The sequence below is a fragment of the Camelus dromedarius genome, chromosome 5 (assembly GCF_036321535.1).
Source record: "Camelus dromedarius isolate mCamDro1 chromosome 5, mCamDro1.pat, whole genome shotgun sequence".
Taxonomy (NCBI): Eukaryota; Metazoa; Chordata; class Mammalia; order Artiodactyla; family Camelidae; genus Camelus; species Camelus dromedarius.
The window spans coordinates 58,987,318-59,003,871 of record NC_087440.1 but is presented as its reverse complement, the minus strand read 5'-3'; the positions used below and the strand labels follow the sequence as shown (position 1 = coordinate 59,003,871).

The following is a 16,554-nucleotide window of genomic DNA, read 5'->3' as shown; positions in this document are numbered from 1 at the left end:
GTCTTAAAATAATAGCCCCGACAGTTTCCCTAGCCTAGGTCTGGGGCTTCTGACTCCAGCACGCCCTTCCGGGCGGCGAGGGGCTGGGTTCAGGCTTCGCGCGGGGCGGGAGGAGTGAGCGCCGCCGCGCCGGTCTCGCGGGGAGTCGGATCTCGCACCTCCGCGCGATCTGCAGCTCCTTCCGTGGGCTTCGCAGCGCCGGGCGGGGCCACAGCGGGGCTCTGGCCATTCGGGGCCCGCCTCGCTATCGCGGCCCCGCGCTCGCGACCCTGCGCTCGCGACCCTGAGTGGAGTCCTGAGGGACCGGGAAAGGAAGGGCGTGGGCGTTCGGGTCTCAGAGGGGCGGCTGAGGTGGGTGGGAAGGAACAGTGTGCGGCGGTTATTCCCCCGGCAGGCGGCCCTGAGGGGATGGGGGGCAGGCGGGCTGGCCGGCCCTGTCCTCGGAGTACGAACCCAGGGCACGCTCTGAGGGCTCCCCAGCGCGCGGCCTCGCCCTCGGCCACGCTGCCGCCCGAGGCTGTGGGGGCCACCGCGAGGCTGGAGTGTCGGGAGCGGACGCGGCTGAGGGGACGCGAGGAGGCTGTGAAGAGAGTCCGCGAGCGAAGTTCCCGCTTCGAAACGCGCGGGCAGAGTAGCTCCTAGAATCTGCGGGTGACGAGAGAGCCCAACCCTGCCTCAGGCGTATTTTTTAACGCGGCTTGGTAGTCCTGTGAATACCTACACTTTCTGGATTCTTGTGGTGAATTCGCAACTGTAAAATCGCAGGGTTCCTGTAGGTTTTCCTCGCTGTTGGTGAAGGACTTTAAGAATTTTGCTACGCGTAGTAGTATACACGTCGAGAAAGGACATACTCAGAGATATTATTTATTTTAAAGGGCACATCCTTTTGAGAAATCTGGGTTCTGTGGGCTCCAGAATATCCAGTGACTTACGGCATTACGACGTATAAACAATCAACGAAGTTTCAGTCATGCGAGTATTCAGCGAGTATTTATTGAGTACCTGCCAGGGCAGTGCCGAGTACTGGGATGAAGGGGTTTCTCCCCACCCCAGTTCTTGCTCCGCCCACATTTTTCTGTAATAATGCTGTGTCCAAAGTTTGGTTTTAGAAAATCCTTCCTTATTATTACTTTTTTTTTTTTTTTAGCTTAGTATCCAAGATGAATGACAGCCTGTTTGTCAGTTTGGACAGACTTTTGCTAGAATTTGGTAGGTATAAAATGAAAATAGAGAAATAGGTAACTATTTGTATTATCATTTGACATTTTAATAATGAAGTGAAATCACAAAAGAATTGTTTATTTCAGTTTTCCAGTATGAGCAAGATATAAGTACTAAGGAAGATATGATTCAACGAATTAATAGTAAGTAGTTTTGCATGACAAAGATTTTTTCATTTTTTAATCTTTATGGTATATAAGATGCAGTCGCCTTGTTTAGGGTAACTTATAGCTGGCATTATAACTTTTCCCCGATTCTGTCTAGTGGCTAATAAAGAGTTATTTACCCTAATTACAGTTTTTCAGTAATAGATTTCTGTATTCAGAATTTAATTATTTTGTGTTTAAGAATTTTGTTTTAAGTAGAAGTGACCCTTAATTAAATGCAATTGAAAATGTTATTTTTTTTTCAAATAACAGATTATTTCAAAGATTTGAGTGAAAATTTAAAAATGTTCTTAGAAATCATCAAGTCAGCAGCTGGGATTAATGGATGCTACATTTTAAGGAATACTAATTATGAGTGGAATGATAAAGCAAATTACATAAACGTAGTACTTTAAGATCCTACATAAAAACTATTAAAAGAAAGTACAACTGTTAATTTCTTAATAGTTTTGAAAGGTAGAATTTTGGTTATCTTTTCTGCAACAAAAAAGAATACAGAATATTAAGAATTTATTTTAATATTTTAAAGAAAATATATTTTATTTTTATCTTGTATTTACTCACTAGTAACCAAGAAATAAGTGAGTTGAAGATGCATTAAATATTTGACATGGAAGAGATGAATGGAAATTTCACATTTGTCAAAAACAAAACTCTTATGTTAGTATCGTATGAGTAAATGTTTACATGAATTCATAACATCATAAGATGCCATTGACCTTAGATATCAATTAACCTAGCCCTCTTACATTTAATTTGAGGGACAGGGGACATCTATTTCTCTTCAGTCCCAAACACAAATTCTTAGCTTCTCGGTCTAGGAGCAAGCCTGACTCTGGTTCTGTACTTTTTAGTAGAGTGCCCTTCCCATCTCAAGCCTCACTTGCTCTCTGTTCTCTAGTTCTCCTTTTTTATGTTAGCTGCCATACCTTTTTTCCTACTATATTTGTTTATTTTGAGTTTATGATTCCTCCTTAAGAAAATAAGTATTTCCTTTTTGCAGAATGCCTTGAAGATATTAAAGAAAATAAAGCAGCTATTTGTAAGATACATGAAACTATAAATACAACAGATGAGGAAATTGGGCATTATTGTAAGCATAGTAAAGAGATCAAAGACAACTGTACTAAGTGAGTATTTTAAGAAATAAACTTTCAATAATTGTCATTAGATTCTTTCATTCAAAGTTTTTGAGTTTATAGTTGCTTTAGGAGTTGCTTTGAAGTAATATTTTATATTAGCAAAGTGATAAATAAGTCTTAAATTGCCTTGTTCCATGCCACTGTGAAAGAGACCACAAAATACGAAAGAAAAATAAAGTGTTTTAAGGTCTCTCTAATTCAGATCTAATTAGTCTAAATACAGTATTTTGAATAATTGAGGCTCAGTATATAAAATTCCTGCTAGATAAGTAAATTTGAAATAATTTCCATCTTTGAATTTTCAATATCTTATTTTTAGGGAAATCTAGCCTAAAATTAATAGTTTTTCAAAATAAAAGTGTTCAACATGTTCAGAATTCTTTCAGTATGGGTTCAAGTTCTGGATTCTAGTGGTTACATCTATTATTAGACAAACATTTTGAAATGAAAACTTGTTAATGGATCTTAATTGTGTGTTATAGATACTTACAAAAATAAAGTGTTAGTTTTCTGTATTTAATTTTATGTGGACCATTGTCTTTGTATTAAGTACTATATTTAAGAATCATATTTGTTTTAAAATATTTTGTTACTCAAAATTTTCATAAGCTTATTTGGCTTTTCCCCACTACTTTTTAACTACTGGTTTTAAAATTTTATGAAAGTAACACATACCTAGTATAAAAATTCAAAAATTGTTCAAAAGTATGGAGTAAAGTTTCTCCCTGCCTGCATTCCCCAGCCCCACCCTGTCCTCTTCCTTGTAAGTAATCACTCATAACAGTGAGTACCCTTTTAGGCTTTTAAAAATACATATTCAACATCATTATTACATTTGCTTATATACATACCTATCTGTATATCTGTCTTTCCTTTTTTTCAAAAATGGAGTTATACCAAACTTATTCTTCAAGTTTATTTTATTAATTTAACAATAATGTGTTGTAAATGGTGGTATACATATAATGCTTATGTATATATTTCTTTCTTTTATTTAACAGCTCCATAGTATTTTATAATATTGATGTATCTTAAGTTATTTAATCATTCTCCTACTAATAGACATTTAGGTTATTTCCAGTTGTTTCCTGTTATAAGCAACATATACAGGTATTCTTCCATATTTGTAGACCTATTGCTATAGAATGAACTCCTAGAAGTGAAATTGCTAGATCAAAGACTATGTACATTTATACATTTGATGAATAATGCCAAACTGCTCTCCAAAAAAGATCATACTAATTTATACTTCCATCAACAATATATGAGAGTTTCTATTTCCTTACACTCTTGCTAACACTGGAGTTAGTTTAATTTTTTTGGCGATCTGAGCAACCAAAAAAACTACTGTTGAACTTTTTATTTTAGTTTGTCTTAGGTTTATTTTAGTAGGTTTTACCAGTGGTTTCCCTCAGCTAGCTGCAATGGGTACTAGAAAAGTACTGATAGTTTCCTCTTAGAACCTGCTGTGTCCAAGATACATTTTACTTTATATAGGCTTGTTTTCTGCTGGGTTCTGAGGAGAGTTAGTAGGATGTGTTGATTTTAATGCATGAATACCTCTAGTTCATGATTTCAGCATATTGGTTAAGCAGTTTAAATGTGAAAAATGAATTCATCAAAGTATTAGAAGAATATTTTATTCTTCTATTCTTTATTATCATTTAATATTATTAGGTGACTATAATCTTTGAGAGAAGAAGGCCTAAGTTTGTCATCAAAGGTAGAAACCTTTGTGGTAGTAAATAGTGGATACAAAAGGCAAAAGGATAAATGGAAAATAAAAGGAAAATTTGAAAAAATGTTAATTTAAAAAATATAAAATATTTGTGGAAATTAATAAGAGCCAAAGCCCCATTAGAAAAGTGGGCAAAGAAGGTAAACAGGTAAATACCAAAGTGAAGAAATATATGTCTAATAAACATGTGAACAAATGCTCAATCTTTTGAATAATCAGACAGCCAAATTAAAGCAGTAGTAAATTTTTTTTTTTTTTTGCTTTTAAGTTTTGTGGAAGTTTAAAGAAGGACAATACCTAGTGTTAGCCAGAAAATAAGAAAATCACCTCTCTTATACACTGTAGGAATATATACTGGTGTATACCTTTTGGGTGACATATTGGTATACTTTTAAAACTTTAAAAATAAATATGACTTTTGATTAAATGGTTCCATTTATGAGAATGTTTCATAAGGAAATAATTAGGCATTTTCTCAAAGATGTAATATACAACAAGGTGTTTATTTCAACCTTTTTTATGATAGGGAAACATTGGAAACAATTCAAATGTCCAACATTAGGTGATTTGTTAAATGAATTTTGGTATATCCATATGAATGAGCAGTAGGTGGCCCATTAAATTATGATGTAAGTGAATATTTACTGACATGCAAACGTGTTAACAGCATATTACAAATTGAACAAAACATTAAAACAACATTCATAGTATGAACCCAATTTAGTAATTATATAATTATATATAATTAGAAAAAGTCTAGAAATATATACATCAGAATGCTTACAGTATCTTTTCAGTGAAAATGTATTTCTTACGGAATTTAAAAAATATTTAAAATATATGTATATATAACCTTTGACCTTATAGTTCCATTTTGAGGATTATTTTCTAAGGAAATGATTGGAAATTCAGACAAGTATTTAAGTACAAGTTATTAAAAACTTAAATTAACCCAAAATGGCCAACAATATTGGGATAGTTAGATAAATTACGTAATATGTTGTATTTATTAAACTTTAATGATGAATTCTTAGTGACAAAGGAAATGTATATAATTTAAAAGTAAGTGCTAGATGAGGATATGTTGTTTATGTGAATATGATCTAAAAATGTTAAAATATATACTTAAAGTAAAATCTGGAAACAATTTATTTAAACAATATTAGTGGTTATTACTCAATGTTGAGAACATGGATGAAACTTACTTTTTAATATATGCTTTTCTGTGCTTCCAAAGTGAGTATGCATACTTTTTGAATCTGAAAAAATAAAAAAGATTAGAAAAAAGAGCTAGAAGAAATATTTGAACAATACTTAGAATGGAAGCTGCCATGGTGTATGCTAGTTTTAGATTTTTCACATATGTAATATTTTCTGAATCATAATGAAACAAATGTATAATTTGAATATTCATTTTATTCCTGCTGTCTGATTTTATAATTCATTTTGGTCTAGTTTCTTTCTTTCAAGTTCGGGAGAGTGTAAAACCTGACTTTCTAAATTTTAATCGAGAAAAAGTCCTGTCTTTAGCCCTTATTGTAGCTTTTTAAATGTTTATTCTAAAAGAATTTCTTATTCTTAGTTAAGATCTTAGAAGTATGATGAGAGAGAAAGCCTGATATTAGAGTGTTTCAGACTATATTCTAGAAAGTCAAAGCAATCCACAGTCCTGCCATGTCATATTTACTCATTCCCTTCTCATGATTCCAAAATAGGTTTTATGTAAAAATTAATGAATATTGATATTTGAGCATATGTATGATTGCATGAATGGTCGTAGTGGTGGTGATGGGCGATGGGAATATTTTCCCTGATGTAAACTTGTTTTCTCCAAGAAGGGAAAGATTTGTTTATCTGTAAATGGTTACCTTCATTTTTTATTGTCTCTCATAATTTGTTTATCATTCTGAGATGCTAATTACAATATTTTTTTCTATAGCTGGAAGCCAACATGCGATGTTTTTCATAAACATGAAGACTATATGCAGGACCAATTTACTTTTTATCAAGAAACTATTGAAAAAGACAAGTACAGTACATACATTCATTTAAAATTATCAATTCTATAAGTTAGTATTAATAAGATATGCTTTGTAAAAATGTTAATTGAAGAATGTAGAAACTTTGAACACAAAATTTTTTGTTTTAAATAATAAATTTTTTGTTTGTTTGTTTGCTTGTTTTTGGACTCTTTGGATGTCGTTGTTGGCCTACCTATTTGTTACAAGCTCTATCTAACCCTGGATATGTTTAAATATGTCCTTGGAAACTGTTAACCGGTAGCAATTATAATGCACAGTGCTTCAATTAATGTTCTTTATGACTCAGTTGTTTTGTTCAAACATTTGGGGGAATAGTTAGCTGTATGAGAAATTTGTAGCTTATGAGAAGTTTGGAGTATTGACTTTTGAAGGGTATTTTGTATCAAACTTCTGTTTTTCAGAGTGCTAATTTAGTGGGATGTTATATTTTGATGGAGAAATACTAATATTTATATGGGGTTATTTGTAAAATCATCTGGTTTGGGGGACTAAATGTAATTAGTGAATATAATGAAACAAGGCAAGGGACTTTGAATGCATTATATGGCATTATAATTTCACTTAATTATAAAATTTAAATGTTTTTATTTTTAACACAATTGGACAAAGGCAGTATCTATTTTGTTTTTTATTTTTATCTACTTATTTTACTACTTTCCCCCAGCTTTATTGGGATATAATTGACATATAACACCCATAAAGTCTGAAGTGTACACCATGATGATTTAATACATGTATGTATCATGAAATGATTGCTACAAGGTTAAGTAACATATCTATCACTTCAGTTAATGAGTTTTTTTTGTAGTGAGAACATTTAAGATTTACTCTCTTAGCAGCTTTCAAGTATATAATACAGTATTGTTATATTCAACATGCTTTATATTAGATCCCTAGAACTTACTCATCTTTTAACTGGAAGTTTGTACCCTCTGACGAACATCTCTCCATTTCCTTCACCCCCCAGATCCTGGAAACCACCATTCTTCTCTGTTTCTATGAGTTCAGCATTTTTTTTTTTGTTAGGTTTTACGTATGAGTGTGATCATAACAGTATTTATTTTTCTCTGTCTGACTTATTCACTTAGCATAATACTCTCATGCTCTATCCATGTTGTCACAGATGCAGGATTTCCTTCTTTTTGTGACTGAATAGTAAAATATATATATATACACACACACACACACACACACGTATATCTCACATTTTCTTTATCTGTTCATCTGTTGATGGACACATAGGTTGTTTCCATGTCTTGGCCATTGTGTATAATGCCTCCGTGAACATAACGGAGATGTCTTTTTGGAATAATGATTTTATTTCCTTAAAATATATAGCCAGGAGTGGGATTTCTAGATCATATGGTTGTTTTATTTTTAATTTTTTGAGGTACCTCCATACTGTTTTTCATTGTGGCTGTGTCAATTTACATTCCCACCGCTTGTATACAAGAGGTCCCTTTTCTCCACATTCTTGCCAACGCTTGTTTTTTGTCTTTCTGGTATTAACCATTCTAACTGGTGTGAGGTAATACCTCATTGTGGTTTTGATTTGCATTTTTCTAATAGTGATTTTGAGCATCTTTTCATGTACCTTTTGGTCATTTGCATGTCTTCTTTGGAAAAATGTCTATTCAGGTCCTCTGCCCATTTTTAACTTGGATTATTAGTCTTTTTGCTGTTGAGTTGTATGAGTTCCTTATATATTTTGGATATCAGCCTCTTATTGGATATATGGTTTGCAGATGTTTTCTCCTATTCCTCTTCACTTTATTGATAATTTCTTTTGCCGTGTAGAAGCTTTTTAGTTTGATGTAGTCTCACTTGTTTATTTTTGCTTTTATTGCTTGTGCTTTTGATATCATAGCCAAAAAAAATCATTGCCAAGACCAACATCTAGGATATTTTCCCCTGTATTTTCTTCTAGGAGGTTTATATTTTCAAGTCTTATATTTAATTTAAGTTTTTAATTCATTTTGAGTTAGATTTTGTGAGTGTTGTAAAATAGGGGCCTACTTTCACTCTTTTGCATGTGGATATACAGTTTTCCCAGCACCATTTATGGAAGAGACTATTCTTTCTCCACTGAATATTCTTGACTCTTTTCCAAATACTGATTGACAGTATATTCATGGGTTTATTTCTGGACTTTTGATTCTATTCTGTTGGTCTATCTGTCTGTTTTTATGCCAGTACCATACTATTCTGATTTCTGTATCTTTGTAACATAGTTTGAAATGAGGAATTGTGATGCTCCCACATTTGTTCTTTTCTGAGATTGCTTTAGATATTTGTGTTCTTTTGTGGTTCCATGCAAATTTGGGAATTTTTTTCTATTTCTGTGAAAAATGCTATTGTAATTTTCATTGTATTGAATTTATAGATGGCTTTGGGTAGTATGGATAGTATAGCAGTGTTAATTCATATAATCCATGAGCATGGAATATCTTTCCATATTTGTGTCTTCTTCAGTTTCTTTCATAGTGTCTTATAGTTTGCAGTGTATAGATCTTTTAACTTCTTGGTTAAATTTATTCCTAGCTTTTCTTTTAGTGTTTTTGATGCTATTCTAAATGAGATTTTCTTTATTTCTTTTTCAGATAGTTCATTGTTAGTGTATAAAAATGCAACTGATTTTTGTAGGCTGATTTTGTATCCTGAAAATTTACTGCATTTGTTGATTAGTTCTATTAGTTTTTTGGTGGAGACTTAGAATGTTCTCTCTATAAGGACATGCCATTTGCAAATAGAGACCATTTTACTTCTTTCTTTCCTGTTTGGATGCCTTTTCTTTCTTTTTCTTGCCTAAATGCTCTAGCTAATTTTTCCAGTACTGTGTTGAATAGGAGAGTGGCAACTTTGTCCTGTTTCAGATTTTAGAGTAAAATCTTTTAGCTTTTTACCTTGAGTGTGGTATTAGTTGTGGCCTTGTCATATATGGCCTTTATTATGTTGAAGTATATCCAATTTGTTGGAAGTGTTTATCATGAAAGTGTTTCAAATTCTGCCAAATACTTTTTCTGCCTCTGTTGAGAAGATCATATGATTTTTTTAATCTTTCATTATATTAATGTGATATTTCATGTTTAATGATTAGTGTTTATTGAAATATCCTTGCATCTGAAGGATAAATCCCACTTGGTCTTGGTGTATGATCTTTTTAATGTGCTGTTGATTTTTTTTTTTTTTTTTTTTTTTTAGTATTTGTTAAGAATTTTTGTATCTATATTCATCAGGGATATTGGCTTGTAGTTTTCTTGTACTGTCCTTATTTGGCTTTGGTATCAGGGTAATGCTGGCCTCATATAATGAATTGGAGAGTGTTATCTCTTCTTCCATTTTTTGGGGAAGAATTTAAGAAGGATTGATGTTAATTCTTGTGTAAATGCTTGGTATTATTCACTAGTGAAACCATCTGGTCCTGGACTTTTCTTTGTTTTCTTTGTTGGGAGGTTTTTGATTACTGCTTCTGTCTCCTTACTAGTAATTGACCTGTTCAGATTTTTATTTTTTCATGGTTCAGTCTTGTTTTTAAGGTGTATGTTTTACTTTATTAGATGCCAATTTTACACATAGTTGTCTGTTTTTACATTCCCATTAGCAATGTAAGGACATTTTATTTGCTCCACATTCTTGTCAGCATTTGGTATTATCAATCTTTTAAATTTTAGCTCATTGTGTCCTTATCCCTTCTTCATATCTGAAGGACAGTTTTGCTGCAAATAGTATTCTTCTTGGCAGTTTTTTCTTTCAGTACTTTGAGTATGTGATCCCATTCTCTCCTGGCCTGCAAGGTCTTTGCAGAGACATCTGCTGATAAAGTTATGAGAGTCCCTTTGTGATGAGTCATTTTTCTCTTGATGCTTTCAAAATTCTCTTTGTTTTTGAGTTTTAGTGTTTGATTATGTGTCTCGAAGTCATCTTCTTTGGGTTGATCTTGCATGGAGTCCTTTGGGCTTCTTGTGCCTGGATGTCCATCTCTTTCCCAAGATTTGGGAAGTTTTAAGCTCTTACTTCTTTAAATAAGCATTTGCCTCTCCCTCTCCCTCTCTCTCTTCCTCTGGCACTACCATGATGCAAATATTTCTTTGTTTTTCAGTATTCTGTAATTCATATAGACTTTTTTCACTCTTTTTCATTCTTTTTCTTTTTGTTCCTCTAACTGGCTAATTTCAAATGAACAGTCTGAGTTTGCTGATTCTTTCTCTTGCATGATCAAGCCTGTTGTTAATGCTCTCTGTTCAGTTCTGCCATTGTATTCTTCAGCTTCAGGGTTTCTGTTTGGTTCTTTTTTATGGCTTCTATTTCTTCATTAAGCTTCATTTTGTTCATGCATTGTTTTCTGGCTTTTGTTTAGTTGTCTGTGTTCTCTTGCATTTTACTGAGTTTCTTTAAGATAATTATTTTGAATTCTTTGCAAGGTAAATTATAGATCTCCATTTCTTTGGGGTCAGTTATTGAAGCTTTATTACTTTTCCTTGGTGGTGTTATGTTTGCCTAATTCTTTGTGATTTGTGCAACCTTGCATTGGTGTCTGTGCACTTGAATGAAAAAACACTTCTTCCAGTCTTTACAGACTGTTTTTGGCAGGTAAAGACCTTCTCCTGTTGGTTTCCAGGACTGATGGGATTCCCTGTAGAATTGTAGTTGTACTGAGTTGGAGCTGATTTTGAGACTGTCTTTGGGTCTGCAGTGGGATCGATGGTTAGTGTGTTTGTTACTAGGGGCTCAGGCAGGTATGGCTCCTATCTGGTACCTGGGTGGATGAGACTGCCCCAGTACTTTGTTCAGTAGGATAGTACTGGGACAAGTGTCTGCTTCAGGTTCCACCACTGGGTCCTCAGTCAGCAGGCATATTACCAAGTCTGTGGACAAGTGTGGCTCCCAAGTCCCTGGGAGAGCTCCTGCCTAGTTACTGGATGGATTCATGGGTGGTTAGGACTGTCTCTGGAGTGTGGCTGGGAGCAGCTAGAACTGAGCCTTAGGGCTGTTTCAGGTTTCACAAACAAGATTGAGGTCTACAATCCTGGTTCTCAAGCCGCAGATGGGCATGTCCCTCACTGAGTCTCTGAGTGGGCTGATATTTTCCTTGATTGTGGCTGGAGAAGCTGGAGACAAGTATAGGGCCCTTTCAATATCTCCAGGGTAGCAAATAGGAGTATATCTTTCTGGGTCCCTCGCTGGAAGTTCTGTTGGTACTAGACTGCTTGGGATCTGGAACCAAATATAGGGCCCTTCAGGATCTATGGGGTGCATACAGGAATGTCTCTTGCTGCGACCCTGTGCCCTCAGTACTGCTGACAAACTGTGGCTGTGAGAGGGCTGGAACCAACTACTGGAGCCTTATAAGATCTTCAGAGGCACAAACAGAAGTGTCTCCTGCTAGATCCTTGTGCCAGTAGGGTTCCTTGGTGACTGTGGATGAAATAGGCTGGAACCCAGTTACAGAGCCCTTTCAGATTCTACAGTCTGACTGAGTTTGGGAGGCTTATATGCAGGGGCTCCCAAACCATGGCCATAAAGGGCTGGAGCTGTCTCACAGGCCACTTCAGGGTCCACAGCTGGGACCATTGTCTGTATGCCTATTACATGACACACATGACTTCTCCTGGGTCCCTTAGTTTATGGGACTGGTGACAGACCCAAAGCAAAATGCGACTTAGCTGAGTTTCCAGGTGTATGAGGATGTTTCCAGGTCCATACCTAGGACCACAGTCAGAGAGTTAGCCACCAAGGTACAAGTCTGTCTTCTCAAAATGACACTCTTCAGTCTTGAACTGTACCAGAGTTTCATAGTTTCCTACCTGGACTCCAAAGATTCCAAAAAGGCATTTTTGTCCATAGATGAATGCCAGATTTTTATTGTTGAGGGCATGATATGCACAAGGGATATTTTATTCTGCCATCTTGCTGACATCACTCCTATTTTGGTATTTTAATTAAAAACACACATAATCTAGCATCGATACATTTTATATTTAAAGATGAGTCTTAAGAAAAAGTAGGGACTGAAGGTACCACTTTGAACTTCATTGGCATTCGAAATCATGGAAATAGATTAGATTGCCCAGGGAAATGTATAGAGTAAAAAGAAAAGAAAGCTAGAGTATGTGATCATCCAAGGAATAGGCAGAGGGTAGAATTAGTGAAGGAGACTGTTACTTTGTCATTTACAGGCCGTGTTTCAATGCAAAAAAAATTTGAGATGATTTGTATAAAGAATACCATAGTGTTAAAAGAAAATTAGATATAAAAATTGAGGCTATAGGAAAGCAAGGATAATATAGGTAAAGTCTTTGATCAGGATAGAAATTCATACTATATGGTCTTGCACATTTTTTAGATATAGGCACAAATTAGACTTTGAAGTTCCTAGTAGTAGTCAAAGCATTGTGGAAATGTGATCAGTTTGGAATTCAGAGTATTCATTTAAAAAACAGTTCAATTGCTTAGAATAAGCAGAGGTTTTTCCTGGTACTAAGAATTGAGAGAAATTTCTTCTTTGGGTTCTCATAAAGAGGAAATTGTGCAATATGGTAGTTAGTATCTTCAGTGACCTCTACCAAATAAGCACAATATGTATTACTGCTTCTTATAACATCTCTCAATACAAACCATGACTATAAAACATTATTTAAAGTGATTCTATGAGGGGCTGAAGCAAACCAGTCCAAATTTGTACCTCTCTTATAGTTGTTGTAGATGAGTCCTCTTAGCCAGCCAGAGGTATTAAAGTAAAAACATCTGTTTGGTTTTTTTCTTTCTTAAACCAGCCACATAGGTTGATTGAATTGATGACTCAGTACTAGGCATTTTAAGAGGAAAAAAGCCCATCTGTTGGTATCATGGGTAATGAAGGAAGTAGAGGCACCAGCTACTTATTTATCCTAATCTCCTATTCCTGTCCCAGGCATTCACAAAGACTAGTATTACTGGCAACAGATGACATAGTAAGGTTTCTTCTTTTTTTTTTAATTGAAGTACAGTCAGTTACAACGTGTCCATTTCTGGTGTACAGCACAGTGTCCCTGTCATACATATAGACACATATATTTGTTTTCATATTATTTTTCATTAAAGGTTATTACAAGATATTGAACATAGTTCCCTGTGCTACACAGAAAAAACTTTTTTAAAAATTTATTTTTGTATATAGGCTAACATTTGCAAATCTCAAACTCCCAAATTTATCCCTTCCCACCCCCTTTCCCCAGTAACCATAGGACTGTTTCCTGTGTCTGTGAGTCTACTTCTGTTTTGTAGATGAGTTCATAGTGTCTTTTTTTCTCCTTTTTTTCTTTTGTTTTTAGAGTCCACATATGAGTGATATCATATGGTATTTCTTTTTCTCTATCTGGCTTACTTCACTTAGAATGATGATCTCTAGGTCTATCCATGTTGCTGCAAATGGCATTATTTTATTCTTTTTTATGGCTGAGTAGTATTCCATTGTATAAATATATCACAACTTCTTTATCCAGTCATCTGTCAATGGTCATTTAGGTTATTTCCATGAAAGTTTCTTCTTGAATCATGGCTTGGGCTGACAAAAAGTTCTTGTATGGAGTATGTTAGGAGAGTCAGCATGAATATGCAGTCTGAATGACATATTGGTGGAATGCTGATCTCATCTGAAACTAGTGACCTGGACTCAGTTTTCTTATAGATATTTCCCTCCTTTCTGGGAAATACCTTTCATCCCTCAAGAAATGAGGGCTTAATTAGCAAATATTCATTTAGAGGGATAGGAACAAACTTCTTTTGAACTAAATTGCTTTATCTTGCATAACGGGACAGAATTTAGTAATATTAAGAAATTAAAACATTCTTAAGATTCGGACCTGTTGACCTGTTGACCAGGCTGTTATCTTACTTTTCTTCTCACTGTATAAGCAGTGTGAATACTTGTTCTTTTCTCATCTGCTAAAGTGAGATAATCATTGCTGTATCTTTTAAGAAATTTTCCTATATAGTATGGCTTGATTTAGAGAATTAAATTTTGAGGAACATTAAGGCTATATATTTTTAGAAACTTTTCTATGACTATTATTTCTGAAACTCAGTATACGTTTGATAAGGATTAGGTTAAAAAAAGGAACCAAGAATATATTTTCCATAATGAACATGGATTGAACATTTTCAATGTTGTAGACCAGGACTGATGAACTTTTTTTTAAAGGCCAAATAGTAAATGTTTTAGGCTTTGTGGGCTATATATAGTCTTTGTCATACTCCAGTCTGCTGTTGTGGTACAAGAGCAACTTTAGACAATATGTAAGTGGTTGACTGTGTTCTAATAAAACTTTATTTATAGGCATAATGGTTTGAATTTCATATAATTTTAATGTGTCATGAAATGTTCTGTTTTTTCAATCATTCAAAATGTGAAAACGACTCTTAGCTCTTAGGTTGTACAAAAACAGGTGGCAGGTTGGATTTGACCCATAGGTCATAGTAACTGACTCCTACTGTAGATCAAGCAAAGTTCAAATGGGAAGGAAGAGTTAATATCCTTCTGCAAGAATTAAACATCCCACTGAAAACTGGTGCATAAATAGATGACCATGCACCTCTATCTGAGTTGTACTGGAGTGCTTCCAAACGGTGCTGAAATTTTCTGGAGTATTCAAGAATGATTGTGAATGCAAAGTTCTTACACATAGAACATAACTTCATGTGATAATTTTAGCTTAGAAAACTGAGGGAGATTTAAATGCACAGTCATAGAGGGAGCTGAACTAGGGAGGATAGAGATTTAAGAAGTGATCAAAAGAACCAGCTTCTGCAGTGTCATTTAGGATGAGAACTGAAAAGAGATCACTGAGTTGGACAGATTAGATCATTGGTGACCTTGGGAAGTTTGGTTAATTAGAATAGTGGGTGTCGAAGTTTAATTGAATAGGATTAAGGAGTGAGTAACTCAGGTAGTGAAGAAAAAAAGTAGAGAGTTGAAAAGTGTGACAGAGCTAGGAAAAAGTTGAAGGGGAGACAGTATTGAGGGAAGCAAGAATAAGTAGATTTTTGACTTTTTTTTTGCTTAATTTAGTACACTTTAACAAGTGATTTTAGAAAATTTTTAGGTGTACTTTTGTTATATTGACATCATTTCTTTTAATTTTAACAGAAAAATGTACCATGATTATATATGTCAGTATAAAGATGTTTTGAAGCAATACCAACTAAAATACTCAGAAACACTTCTTTCACGTGAATATTATGAGAAGAAAAAAGAACATGAAGAAATTCAAAACAGACTGTTGGCATGTACTGAACAACTAAAAATGAATGAAACTATTTTTATGGAATTTTTAGGTATTAGTGTTTTGTTACATACTGTTTATAATGTTATTTTTATAATTAAAAGAATAAAATAAATCAGTCTAAAATATGACTTTGTTTTTCAGTGCCTGCTCCCTTTCCGTCACTTACCAATTGGACGTTACATATGTATCCACATTTCTACTTAGAATTTTTATTGGATAAGTATTATTTCTACATTTTAATTGTTGTGTTTCCCTGGTGAGAATCACATGGATTTGTTTTTTGTTGAATTTTAAAAATTTAGAGGTTACTTTAAAGTCATCTGGGATTAGTTTTCATATATGTGCATATCATTAGAAGTGAGTAATTTTATTGCAAATAAATGGTATATGTAGCTGGCTTTAAGTGGCATATCTTAGCAACCAAACTAATGAAAAAGTCATCTGGCCATCTTACCAAAGAATGAGTTCCAATTAAATTGATTATTACCTGTTAGAATGGAAGGTGGTAAGGAAGTGAGTCACAATTCATTGGTACCTACTTTCTGCTAGGCAATACCCAAGAAGATACAGAACATTCTTATAAGAAGCTCACAGTTGAGTAGAGGAAGTAGAGATGTAAACAAGTAGTTCTAATACAGTGATATTGTATTAGATGCTTAAGTAATTCTTAATTGGTCTAAGTCTCATCTGTTTGTCAAGGAGAGCTTCCCTGATGATGAACTTGGAACTTTAATCCTCTTCTACCCTCCACAATCCTTCATATGCTTTCCTATCAGATTATAACTCCACTGTTTGTACTAAGTCTTCTTTATCCCCGCATTCTACCTTGCTTCATCCTAAATCATCCTTTTAACTCCTTTGCTGCTTGCCCTCTCCATGTTTGGGTTTTAGCTTATTCTGTACTTAGTTGTTCATTTGCTGCCCATCTGTGTTATAACTTCTCAGTGGGAAGGGGCAGAGGTTGGTAGATGCAGAAGGCAC

At 34.5% G+C, this 16,554-nt stretch overlaps 1 protein-coding gene across 1 annotated transcript in view; it reads left to right on the top strand.

The window, feature by feature from the left end:
• Nucleotides 1-270: 270 nt before the first annotated feature.
• The window catches only part of C5H14orf39 (chromosome 5 C14orf39 homolog), a 42,457-nt gene continuing 26,173 nt past the window's right edge, over nucleotides 271-16,554 (top strand). The window contains exons 1-7 of the mRNA XM_031453807.2: nucleotides 271-351; nucleotides 1,148-1,209; nucleotides 1,308-1,364; nucleotides 2,392-2,518; nucleotides 6,208-6,297; nucleotides 15,435-15,622; nucleotides 15,715-15,757. Of these exons, the coding sequence (XP_031309667.2) occupies nucleotides 1,161-1,209; nucleotides 1,308-1,364; nucleotides 2,392-2,518; nucleotides 6,208-6,297; nucleotides 15,435-15,622; nucleotides 15,715-15,757 (554 nt within the window). The 5' untranslated portion in view covers nucleotides 271-351; nucleotides 1,148-1,160. The remainder of the gene's footprint in view (nucleotides 352-1,147; nucleotides 1,210-1,307; nucleotides 1,365-2,391; nucleotides 2,519-6,207; nucleotides 6,298-15,434; nucleotides 15,623-15,714; nucleotides 15,758-16,554) is intronic.